Here is a 12,467-nt window from a genome sequence, read left to right as displayed (position 1 = left end):
ATGGTGCGATTTCAGCTCATTGCAACCTCCACCTCCCGGGTCCAAGCGATTCTCCTGTCTCAGCCTCCCAAGTAGTGGGGACTACAGGCACACGCCACCACGCTGAGCTAACTTTTGTGTTTTTAGTAGAAACGGTTTCACCATGTTGGCTAGACTGGTCTTGAACTTCCGACCTCAGATGATCCACCTGCCCCAGCTTCCCAAAGCATTGGGATTACAGGCGTGATCCACCGCACCTGGCCAAACTGTTCTGTTTCTGAGAAAGTGTTGTGATAGAGATTCAAACAAGGAAAGTAATTCATGGTAAAATATTAATGAGTTTTTCAAAATTTGAGGAGGTGTCATTGTGACTATTCTCATTAGAGTTCATTTGTAAAGATACTACTATTATTTTCCTCCTTATTTCAGAGAAATTGTGAGAATTTTCAGCATTTTTATATTGCTTTAATAAGTAAATAGGGTGTTTACAGTTTAATTTTAGTTATTCTTTTCTGCCGAATTTTACATAGGTATTACAGGAATAACGGAAGCAGTTAAAGAGATCACACTGGAAAATAAGGTACTGGTTAATTAGTTATATTTTTAAATTTAATGAGTAGTTATTTGCCTATCTATCTATCTATCTATACACACACATATATAATCACCATATCTTTCTTATAAAAACCCTGGTTATTTATTATCAAGCTCTTTTAAATTCCAGCTATTTTCTTCCCCATTCATTTTTCTGTCTCAACACACCAAAACACTACTGCTGCCTAATGCATCTCTTATTTTCCTTAATTTGTAGTATGGTTAAGTAAAACAGCTTTTAGATTGTAACTTGTACAAACTACTAATTTTCACTGACTGGAGCAACTTCTAGGCTAGTTTAAAAGAGATGACTTTTTTGTTTTAAAATGTATTTAGTACCAAATGTCATATAAGTGGAGAATGTTGGGGTGGAATTAACTACTTGCTTACTGGTAGATGCTAATGATATATTAACATTTAAATTTTATAGCTTAAATAGTGCCATAAGCAATTTAATCATTCTCTCTGTATTTTCTTCAATTACTGGTAATTTGGGGTTTATTTGTTTTTGAAAATTTGAAAGCAAACTTTGGCTTGCATCATTCAAATTCATGACATTTTGAATGAATAGAAGCTTAATCTGTTAAGTTTTATTCCATGATTTATGGGGGTAAAACATAATTGGGTAGAGTTTTTTTGCTTGGAAATTTTGAGTTATTTTAGGCTATTGTAGGTATTAGATTAGCTTTTCATTTCTCAGAGAGATCAACCGCAGTTGTCTTCATGTTTTTATATACCTGTAGTTGTTTGAAATGATATGAAAAAGTAATATAAAATGCTTTCACCCTTGTCTTAATTATTTTTTTAACCGTCAAATCACTTAGAGGATAGGCTATTTGAATGGAATAATTGTGTTCCTAGTCTTATGACACTTTTGCTACAACAGTTACTAAAGATATTCTTTGTGTGTTTTTGTCATTTGGATCTTTCTAGATTTGTTACTGGGGCTTAACAGAAAGTGATAGAAACGAAGACAAGTTTTTTTTTTGTTTGTTTTGTTTTTTTATGTACAGTTTTATGCTTTAAGATTTAGTTCTTTGGCCTGAGAATTCATCATTTTGAAATTAGACTTTTTGGAGTGTTTGAATGACTTACGGAGAAATAACACAAATTGCTTTGCTGTTTCAGAAGATCTTGTTTACTCTGACCATTACTATATATGCTTCAGACTTTGGGAATGATAAATGGCACAGTAGTGTAGATAGTAGTGTTTTTCTTGGACGGGCTTATGGTAATTCCTTTAGTATTTTTTGTAACTTAGAATACTTGCCATCCAAACAGAAGTATTAATCTTGGTTGTCAATTTCTATTCTACTTTATCAAGTATAAATATCACCAATATGATGAAACTTTTTCTTAATGATTAATTTGTTAAATATTAGCTCATATAATAATTACTCCGACACTGATGGTTTTGTGGTTTTGTGGTTTCAATTTTGGGTGTAAGAATGATTTAAGTTTTAAACATATGACTTAAGTTTCTAGTGTTAAATTAAACCACCCCTAAGTAAAATGTAACCTAGGTAAAACTAAATATTCAGTTTATCCACTTATTATGTTGACTTCAGATTTTCAGAATATTAATTTTGTGAAAACGATACCCAGATGTTAAACCTGTCCATCAATATTCTTTCACTTTAGAGCTAATATAGTTAAGAAATTGAACTGATATCTTGTGCATTTTAATAACTGTAAAGTCTGATAACTTGCCTAATTCAGCTAAGATATTGTTAACAAATTAGAATGTAATAGTGTTTGATTTATATTTTAGCTTATATTTTATTTACAGATATGTGCACTTTTTCCCCTTATAAGTGCACAAGTTAATATAATTTTGAACTGATTTTCTAATACTAATGAATTGATTAACCAAAAATACTGTTTTATTGGAAGTGCAACTGGCAATTATTTTTAAATAGTTAGCTTAGATGACTCTTACTGCTCCCATAATAACCTTTGTTATTTTTCAGTCACAGCACTTAGCACGTTACTTTTAATGACTGATATATGAATTCATTATCTTCATTGGAGTTTAAGGTTTTTGTGGACAAGAACTGCCTTGTCATTCTTATTTTCACAGTGGTTACCACTGTGCTAGCACATGGGTGTTCAGTGTTCAAATTAATGTATATACTTAAGTGATTATAAATATAATTAATTTCAAAGGACAATATAAGACTTCAAGATTGCTCAGCACTATGTGAAGAGGAAGAAGATGAAGATGAAGGAGAAGCTGCAGATATGGAAGGTATTCCTGTTCTAGATTTGCTTCAGTTCCACTAGAATATTGATTTAGAATATTTGTAATTTATGTGGATTAAGAATTCTTCATTGAGTTGTAAGTTTAGCATTTAGCAGCCTAGTGAGTGTTTTATATATGTTTAGTTCATAAATTTCATTAGTGTAAAACTTATCTTGATGTTGGACTCTTCTATTTTATTCCAAACATAGTCTTGGACAATATCATTTTTATTGGAATAACTATTAGTCATAAATATTTAATACTGGATACGGCTGCAAGATGTTAATTCCTAACTGAATTATTTCAGAGCAGAACAAAGTTTGCTTATTATGCATTTTGTATTTTCTTTTCCCTCTTTGATGGCATCTTTCTATTAAAACCTGAAGATAGTGAGTTTCAATGGGGCCTTTTTTTTTTCTTTTTTTGAGACGGAGTCTCACTCTCGCCAGGCTGGAGTGCAGTGGAGCGATCTCTGCTCACTGCAACCGCAGTCTCCCAGGTTCAGGTGATTCTCTTGCCTCTGCCTCCTGAGTAACTGGGACTACAGGTGCATGCCACCACACCCAGCTAATTTTGGTATTTTTAGTAGAGACGGGATTTCACCATGTTGGCCAGGATGGTCTCGATCTCTTAACCTCATGATCGCCCACCTCGGCCTCCCAAAGTGCTGGGATTACAGGTGTGAGCCACTGTGCTCGGCTAATGGGGCCTTTTGAACTACACAGAATCCCATCAGTTTCCCAAGATTCTGAAAAGTCCTCCTCCTAGAGTTGCCAGTTGAGAATCACTGCATTAGTGAATCATTCTTAAAAGAGAGAGAAACCCACTAGAACAGAGCAGTATGGGTCTGTGAGCACATGGTTATTCAAAGCTTTGTATTTCATGAGCATGATAATCTTTTTCAATACATTTGAAACCTCAGATATTTAAAAGTAGATGAAAAAATTGCTGTCACCAGGGTGACCTCTTTGTTAAATCCAGTTTATCTTTATTACACTTAACTTTTCTGCATTGATTCTGTTAACCATATCTTCCTCTTTTTTTTTTCTCTCTTGGTTTCTATAACACTGGGTTTTCTTATTCTTTCCTGGACTCTTTCTTCTAGTCATCTTCTATGATTCTTTTTCTTTCCCTCAGCTATTAAATGTTACTGTTTCATGGGTTTCTTTTTTTTTTTCCCTTGCTTACTCTCTGTACTCCCAGATTTTTTCTTCTATAATGGCATTCTGTAGTTTGGCATGAAAATTTGTGCAACAAGAAAGATAGCGTATAAATTACATCCAGTACTTTGTGAGAGTTGAAATATGAATATATTTATATATGTAAATAGGGTGCATGTGTAAGAAGTTGGAAAAAGGAAAGGAATATGAAAAAAAGGCAGGCATTGAAGGCTGTAAGGCAGCTGAATGCCAAAAATACATAGACTTTAGAGTGAGATAGATTGTGTTTTGTAGCATGCAGAAGTAGAAGATGGTGCCAAGTAGAGTTGAAACACCGTAATGGCAAGTGATGCTTGCTAGATCAAAAGTACCTTTCTGTTTGTTTTCAAAATTACTTTCAATTCCCCATGAAACCTAGCTATGTCTGTTCCTAAATTTTAGTGAGATTCTTGTCCTTATTTTCATGGTAAACTGCTGTTCCTTAAGGAAATCTGAATGAATTCCTTGTAACCAAAATTGATCACAGCAGCCTCACATACCATCTGTATGCTAGGGACTTCCATATCTAGAGGTAGCCTAGATATTCTCAACTTCAGATGTATTTCAGTTTCATTTCCCCCTGGATGTCTCATAGTTGTCAGAAACTGACATCACTTTCTTGGACAAATATTGTTTCTGAATTTCATCTGTCTCTGAATGACATAGTTGACCAAGTTGGGGTGGTGGGGTAGCATAGAACCCTTCGAGTAAAGCACTGTTTTCAAAGTACAAGCTGTGGGATTGCCTTAAATATCTGATAGTCATTTAGTATGTTTATTATATTCCCCCTAGATAGAGTTAAAGAATTGCTATATATGTAATTTTGCTCAACAATTGTGTTAATGGTATCTAATATAAAGGTAATTTTCATTTATTGAACAAATATTTATTGGGCAGTACAGTATTTATCAGGTATTGTCCTTGGTGTTGGAGAAAAAGCAGTAGACATGATCTCATGGAGTTTATATTCTAATCAGTGGAGACAAAAAATAGATAAGCAAAATATATACTGTATTAGTTGTAAGTGTTAAGGAAAAAATAAAGGAAGAAAGGGGATAGAGAATCTTGGGGTGGGAAAGAGTATTGCAATTTTTAAATAAATTGGTCAAGAAAAACCTAATTGAAAGTACACGCCATTTAAATAAAGCCTGGAAGGAAGTGAATGAAACTAGGTATTTGAGGGAAGAGTGCAAAGGTACTGAGGTGGGAACATGTTTGGCTTACGTAAAATATTGTAAGGTATGCTTATGTCCAGATAGGAGAGAAGGGAGAGTAGTAAAGGGTGGAGTCAGAGAGGTAACCAGGGAGCAGATTCTATAAGGTCTTGACATAACTCAGAGTGAGACAAGCCATTGGAGGGTTTTGTTTGTTTGTTTGTTTGTTTTTCAAGTAGAGGAGTGACATTTCAACAGAATCACTGTGCAGTGGTGAGAATAGACTGAAGGGAGAAAGGGACAACAGGAGGCTGTTTGATAATCTAGGCAAGAAATGATGGTTGCTTGGGCTAGGGTCGTAACATTGGTAGGGATGAGAAACAGTAGAATTCTGGAATACTTTGAGAGTTGAGCCAAAGAGATTTGCTGCTGGATTGGATGTCATATGTGACAAGTGGAATAGTCAAGGGTGACTCCAAGGTTTTTGACCTGAGCTTCTAGAAAGATACCATTAACTGAGATGTGGAAAAATCAAAAGTGATTAGCTTTGGAGAGGGAGTCAGGAACTCAGTTTCAGACATGTGATATTTGCAGTGTTCATTAGTTATTTAGTGGAGACGTAAAATAAACAAATAATCCAAGTCCGCAGGCAGGGAATAAATTTGAAAGTCATCAATATTTGAAGTCATTGAGTCTGGATGAAATCGTTACAGAAATAAGTGTGGTTAGAGGAGAGACAAGGTCCAGAAACTGAGCCCTTGGTTACTGCAGCGTTTGATTTTATGGTTCTTTTTAAAGTAGAGGTGATGAAGAGGAACCAGCATAGAAGATACTGAAACAGCACTCAGTGATGAGGGAGGAAAGCCAGGAAAATATTTTAAAAGCCAAGGAAAGAAAGTATGTTCCAAGGAGAAGGGACTAAATCATGCCACGTGTTCCTGATAGGTCAATTAAGATGAAAACTGGGAATTTACCACTGGATTCAGCAAAGAAGAGGTCACCGATGACTTTAATGAACATGTTTATGCAGTTATAGAAGTAGCCTTGTGTACACTGTGGAGCCACTGAGGACTCTACAGTATTATTATGTCAAGCCTTAAACATGCTGGCTTTCTCTGGGCTTTTGCCTTTGGAAGTATAGAATTAGCTCACTTATATCTATCTATTCAATATCTTCACTTAAAAACAAAGGCAAAACCCCAGTTTTTGAATGATACTATGAAGTAATACTTAAATTGGTTTAGGGAATTTTCTTGAACTTGATTAATCTTTTGTTGTTTTTTATAACAGAATATGAAGAGAGTGGATTGTTGGAAACAGATGAGGTTTGTAAATTGAGTTTTCTTTAGTTAATTTTTAATGGATGAACTTGGGGATGCATGTTCTTACTAATAATATATTGATCTTTCAAAGACATTCTAATTTGTTCATATTGGTTATAGCATATAAAACTTAGCTTTGAGTTCCAAGTTCATTTACTCTTAAGAAAACAAAATATAGAATGGAAAAAATAGGTTTTCTAGAATGTCACATTCATACCGATTTAATGGTTGTAAATTTTTCTCTTTTATTATTTTCAGGCTACCCTAGATACAAGGAAAATAGTAGAAGCCTGTAAAGCCAAAACTGATGCTGGCGGTGAAGATGCTATTTTGCAAACCAGAACTTATGACCTTTACATCACTTATGATAAATATTACCAGACTCCACGATTATGGTTGTTTGGCTATGATGAGGTAAAAATGAAAAGCATTATATTTTAATATCAATATTTTAAATTGTTGGGTTTTAATTTCTTCTTCATTAGGTCCATGAGTATTTATTGCAGTGTTTCACATTTTGGAAATCATCTGTTTTACAGTTTTATGATTAATGTTGAACTTGATTCTTTCTTATTTTGAATGAACTATGAATTATTCAGTGTAACAACAATAATGCTAAGACATAAACAGAAATAATCTATTACATATTCCTTTTTTGAAGGCTTATGCCTTCAAAATGTGAGGGAAATTTAACTTGGTTTATTTTATTAAATTTTGTTTGGGATTACATCAGTTGGATATATAGGCATTTACAGAATGACCATGTCACATGTGAAGAGAGTGGATTGTTGTATGTATGTATTTTTCCCCTTAAGACAGAAAACTCATCTACTTAATTGAATTAGAGGATAATTGACAGGAAATCAACTTGTTTAACCTGTCATTCTTATGGCTATACATGGGAAACAAGAAAATAAAGTCAGTCTAAAAGATGAGCCACAAAGTTATAAAATGTTTTGATAGCCACAAACTTGTCTTTTTGTGAGGTTTTTTTTCTACATTGGGGGTAGCTGTCACAGAGCTTGGCTGTGACTCCTTCCTGTCCCTCCCTTGATATTAATAAATTGTAAAATTTCCCAGAAATCATTCTAAACAGTCTAGAATTCTAAATTGCAGGTGATGTGAGATGGAGAACTAAATATATTATAAACCTTGAGATTTAGGCTGAAAGTTTCTAAATAGTAATTTCTTTTTTTTTTTTTTTTTGAGATGGAGTCTCGCTCTGTCGCCCAGGCTGGAGTGCAGTGGCGCAATCTCAGCTCACTGCAAGCTCTGCCTCCCGGGTTTACACCATTCTCCTGCCTCAGCCTCCTGAGTAGCTGGGACCACAGGCGCCCAGCACCCTGCCCGGCTAATTTTTTATATTCTTAGTAGAGACAGTGTTTCACCATGTTAGCCAGGATGGTCTCAATCTCCTGACCATGTGATCCGCCCACCTCAGTCTCCCACAGTGCTGGGATTACAGGCGTGAGCCACTGCGCCCGGCCTTAAATAGTAATTTCAAAGCATTTTTTATGCTTTCAGCAACGGCAGCCTTTAACAGTTGAGCACATGTATGAAGACATCAGTCAGGATCATGTGAAGAAAACAGTGACCATTGAAAATCACCCTCATCTGCCACCACCTCCCATGTGTTCAGTTCACCCATGCAGGTCTGTATATGTAGAGATAAATATATTTTTTGATGTGATTGTATATTTCATGGATTTATTACTTGAGAATCTTTAAACATAGAACCCTAACAGAAAAAAATTTTCTTACTAAAAAGTAAAATTCTCTCTTGTCCTCCTTAGAAATTTTCTTGTGCTTAAATATATAAGAAAAAGGAAAAAAAAACTTACCAATTTGTTTTAAGTTTAATATGTTAAGAATTTTTTTGTTCTCTGTGGGTGTTTATAGAATAGATGGATCTTTGTGATTTTACTACACTTTTTAGCTTCCAGAACAGTTTGGAAGATTCTGTTTTTGACTCAGAAATAGTCATCATTTAGATATGGTTTGCTGTGTTGTGACTGCCTTTCTGTGAATGTAGACTGTGGAGTTAACCTTGTGATTTTTCTAGGTGACCTATTTGCTTTCTTTTATTGATTAGTGAAGGGAGATATATGGATGTATGTTCTTCAGTTGAGAGCTCGTCAGCCTTAGCAAGTCAAGTGCATTTTATAAGTTGGGATTTTCTTTGTATCAGTGTTTTTTCACAGAGCCAAATCTGTGAAGCTGAACCTATATACATGATTAGTTCAGAATTTTTCTTAAAAAACAGTTACTACATGCCAATTTCTTTAGGTTGGTTATTTCTAATAGATAACTTTCCCAGTTGACTGGAAAATACTGGTAACATACTAGTAACAATATTTTTCAGTGAAACTCATATTCTGTTGACTAGTTAGATGAAACATTTTGTTTTCTCTTCCCTCTAGTTAAAAACAACCTTTAATATTTTCTTCTCATATTCTGCAACCTCTTTACTCTCAAACTTTAACTCCGTGGAAGACCTTGCTCATTTTTTCAGTTTTATTATGTCTGAAACTTTGCTAACTATGAAAAATAATTTAGGAGCCATTAGTTTTAGTGTTGAATTATGTAATCTAAAAAGTTTTCAGTTTTTAGAGTTATTCTCTTGATTCCTCTTACGGTTTAAGGTCTTAGGATGGTGCTTATCAAACTGAAGCGTATCTCTCTGAGGTATAAACTTTACTCAGTTGGGGGAAAAATAATTTAACTGGTAATTATGTTAAACATTTTAATAAAATAGATGACTGTATTGTGGAATGGGACATAAGTATTTCAAAAAATCTGAGTGCCTATAAAATAAAACTTCAAGGACATTTTAGACCATTCCATGGGCTGCCTCAGATTGTGCCTTCAAATCCTCTGGAATGATACATTTACTCTCATATTCTAAGTTGACTGTCTCTGTCATGAAGATTATAGTCGTAAAAACTGAAACAGCATTATTTAAGCCAAGGTATGTTGAAAAGACTGTTTCTTTAAAAATTGTCTTTTTCTTGGTTTCTGTGCCTAGATACTAACTTTGATATCACTCTTTTCTATAGTACAGGAGAGAGAACAGTTAGCCATGAAAAGATGTATAGATAGGACAAAAACTTCATATAAATAAATACCTTTCTTCTTATAAGCCAAAAAATTTATTTTTACATAGAATTGGATAAATTTTAGAATACCCATTAGGACAAAGAAACAAATACAAACCTCTCAACTCTAACCAATTAGCTTTTCTTAAACCCTCTCAGTTTTGGCTTATTCTCAGCTAAATAAACAGCCCAGATCACAAGATTATAGATACCTCTTTGCTTTTTTGTCCAACTGATACCATGTGTCTTTTTTTTTTTTTTTTTAATTTGCCTGGCATGACTCTTTTGTTTCTTAGAGCAAACAGCTATCATTCCACATTTTCTCCTGGAATGATTTCCTCTTCTCTGGTTTTCTGCCTTCCTTGTCTCTCCCAATTATCAGAACACTAACTAATGCCATGGTGTCTGCTGTGACTACCATAGCTTTTTAAGATTATGCCCTCCCCTGGTAAAACTGTTGGCATGGCATAACAATCTATTATCTTTTGTGTTTCGGAAGTGGAGGGGAGATATTTTATAATTTAACTATTTTAATAAATATTTTATAGTTATTGGGGAGTGGTGGGGGAGATAGTTTATAATATAACTATTAAAAATTAATTCACTGAGAGTAATAGGGTCGATTTCTTTACAAATGAAAATATGTTTTTCTTCTTTTGGTCTAATCGATCTACATTAACAATTTTTTTTTTTTTTTGGCTTCTAGGCATGCTGAGGTGATGAAGAAAATCATTGAGACTGTTGCAGAAGGAGGGGGAGAACTTGGAGTTCATATGTATCCTTCCCTGTATGTAAGATTAGTGGCAAAATGGCTGTTACGATTTTTTTTTTTTTTTGAGAAATTTAGTGTAACCTTAATGATACAGTAGCTATAACTTGTTTTAACTTCTCATCTGAAAATCCTAGTGGAAGTCTTTCATTTATTTAGAAAATGTTATATTGTGATAGTTATGCCTTGCTTAGTTGATTAGAACATGTCCCCATGTGTAGCAGTAGCTCACCCTTGTTACAGAGGTAACTACTAATTTAGAATAATAATATGAGTATCTTTTTCTTATGTACATCTCCAGTTTAACATGTTACCAAAAATGTACTTTCCCATCAGGTAAAAGTAAAATTAGGTTGTGTCAATCTGAGGTGTCTCTGAAGCAAATAATTCAGCTTAAACAAATACGTTAATTAAAAGGTAATGTACTACGTGAAGTGCTTTAGATATTCTTAAAATATAGTACGTTCATTTTTCTCAAGACAGTAGCACCTTTCTTGTATCTTACTATAGTTTTCCTACTCAGTTTTCTTGGATTGACAAAAGTAATAAATTCAAGTTAATGCCCAAGCAAACTGTTGGATCCTAAAGTACATGTACTCATAGCATAGATTTATCAAAAACAGTCAAAATCAATGATTTACATGCCAGATAGCTTGAATTAGTTTGATGCTAGGTTAATACTTGACTTGGTGGTGGTTTCTGCTACTATGTGTTAGATTAGATGTGGAGACTAAGGCGCCACGTCTAATCAGACTGTGGGGCATTGCTAATAAAGTGTGTCCCTAAGAAGAACTTTGAACTGATTTGATATTGAAACAAACCAAAAACTTCCAGTCCAAACCATATTTACTCCTGAAGTCCTATTATGCCTAACTGGCACATCTCTGCTGGATGCTAGGTAGCAACTTGGAAGACTGTCTATATATAATTCATAATAGTAATTGGTTTCCCCCAATGAAAAGTAAGCTCCTAATGTTTTTAAGTGCAATGAACATAAAAAAATTTCAGAATTTAATTAAAGACAGTCCAGTAGAGCTGAGTCTTTGGCAAATACATACACTAACCTAGAATCAGTCTACTATACAGGATTTTTATTTAATTTTTTTCTCTTTTGCTATAGTACTTTATTATAGTCTATTCTGCCTCATTTTCTGACATAACTCTAGCAAACTTAAAGGAGTCTAGTAAATGAGTACATTTTGTACTCATTTAAACATGTATAGCTTTGTCCTTTTTATGTCAAAGTAATTGTGCTTATATGAACACCTACTCATTAAGAAGTTTCAAATTCAATAATCGAATGAGTGGTCAGGTAGTCTTAAAGAGCCTCATGTTAAATAGACACAAATTTGCATAGTTGAATTGTTTAATAGACTTAATTTAAGATTTTGTGGGGTTTTTTTGAGAAATTAATGGCTTAATAAAATGGATAATTACAACATGGGCTTAAAACATAGAACTATTTACAAATCTTATTTTCCTTAGCTAAAAACCTTTAGGTATCTTCTTATTTTCTTGAAATTTGTACAAGCTGTCATTCCAACAATAGAATATGACTACACAAGACACTTCACAATGTAATGAAGAGAGCATAAAATCTATCCTAATTATTGGTTCTGATTTTTAAAGAATTAACCCATAGATGTGACCATTGACCATATTCATCAATATATACAGTTTCTCTAATAAGGGACTTATATGTTTATGCATTAAATAAAAATATGTTCCACTACCAGCCTTACTTGTTTAATAAAAATCAGTGCAAAGAGAGTTTTTCTTGTGTCTTATTAAAAGGTTATGATTTGATTTCCCCTAAGTAACAATAAGTGAAGACATCTGTCTTATATAGAATGATGACAGATTATTTTTGGTTTACATTTATGAGGAAGGTATTAAGTGTGTAATAGTCTCAAAACTAGGATTAGAAAATACTGTGTGCTAGTTTTCTCTTACCTTTTCCTGTTCTGCTAATAGTTAATATTTATGAAGCGCTTACTGTGTGCCATGAACTCTAAGTACTATTGTTTCCTAATTGTTGTGTTAAGTTGATATTGATATCACCAAAATTATTGTTTATTAAGGATTCGGGAATATTTATTGTGGTTGCCTGGAG

General features: G+C 33.7%; 1 protein-coding gene across 2 annotated transcripts in view; it reads left to right on the top strand.

Moving 5' to 3' along the window:
* ATG3 (autophagy related 3) overlaps positions 1–12,124 on the top strand; it is a 28,776-nt gene extending 16,652 nt beyond the window's left edge. The window contains exons 6-12 of one of the 2 annotated variants that reach the window (XM_001155234.8): positions 510–559; positions 2,740–2,821; positions 6,459–6,493; positions 6,749–6,904; positions 8,015–8,142; positions 10,292–10,360; positions 11,854–12,124. In XM_001155234.8, the coding sequence (XP_001155234.1) occupies positions 510–559; positions 2,740–2,821; positions 6,459–6,493; positions 6,749–6,904; positions 8,015–8,142; positions 10,292–10,360; positions 11,854–11,935 (602 nt within the window). In that variant the 3' untranslated portion in view covers positions 11,936–12,124. Of the gene's footprint in view, positions 1–509; positions 560–2,739; positions 2,822–6,458; positions 6,494–6,748; positions 6,905–8,014; positions 8,143–10,291; positions 10,554–11,853 lie in introns of those variants that run through there. The other variant, XM_054680892.2, reaches the window with a different exon arrangement.
* Positions 12,125–12,467: the final 343 nt, after the last annotated feature.

This window comes from Pan troglodytes, chromosome 2, assembly GCF_028858775.2.
Source record: "Pan troglodytes isolate AG18354 chromosome 2, NHGRI_mPanTro3-v2.0_pri, whole genome shotgun sequence".
NCBI classification, from domain to species: Eukaryota; Metazoa; Chordata; class Mammalia; order Primates; family Hominidae; genus Pan; species Pan troglodytes.
This window is presented reverse-complemented; position numbering and strand designations above follow the sequence as displayed.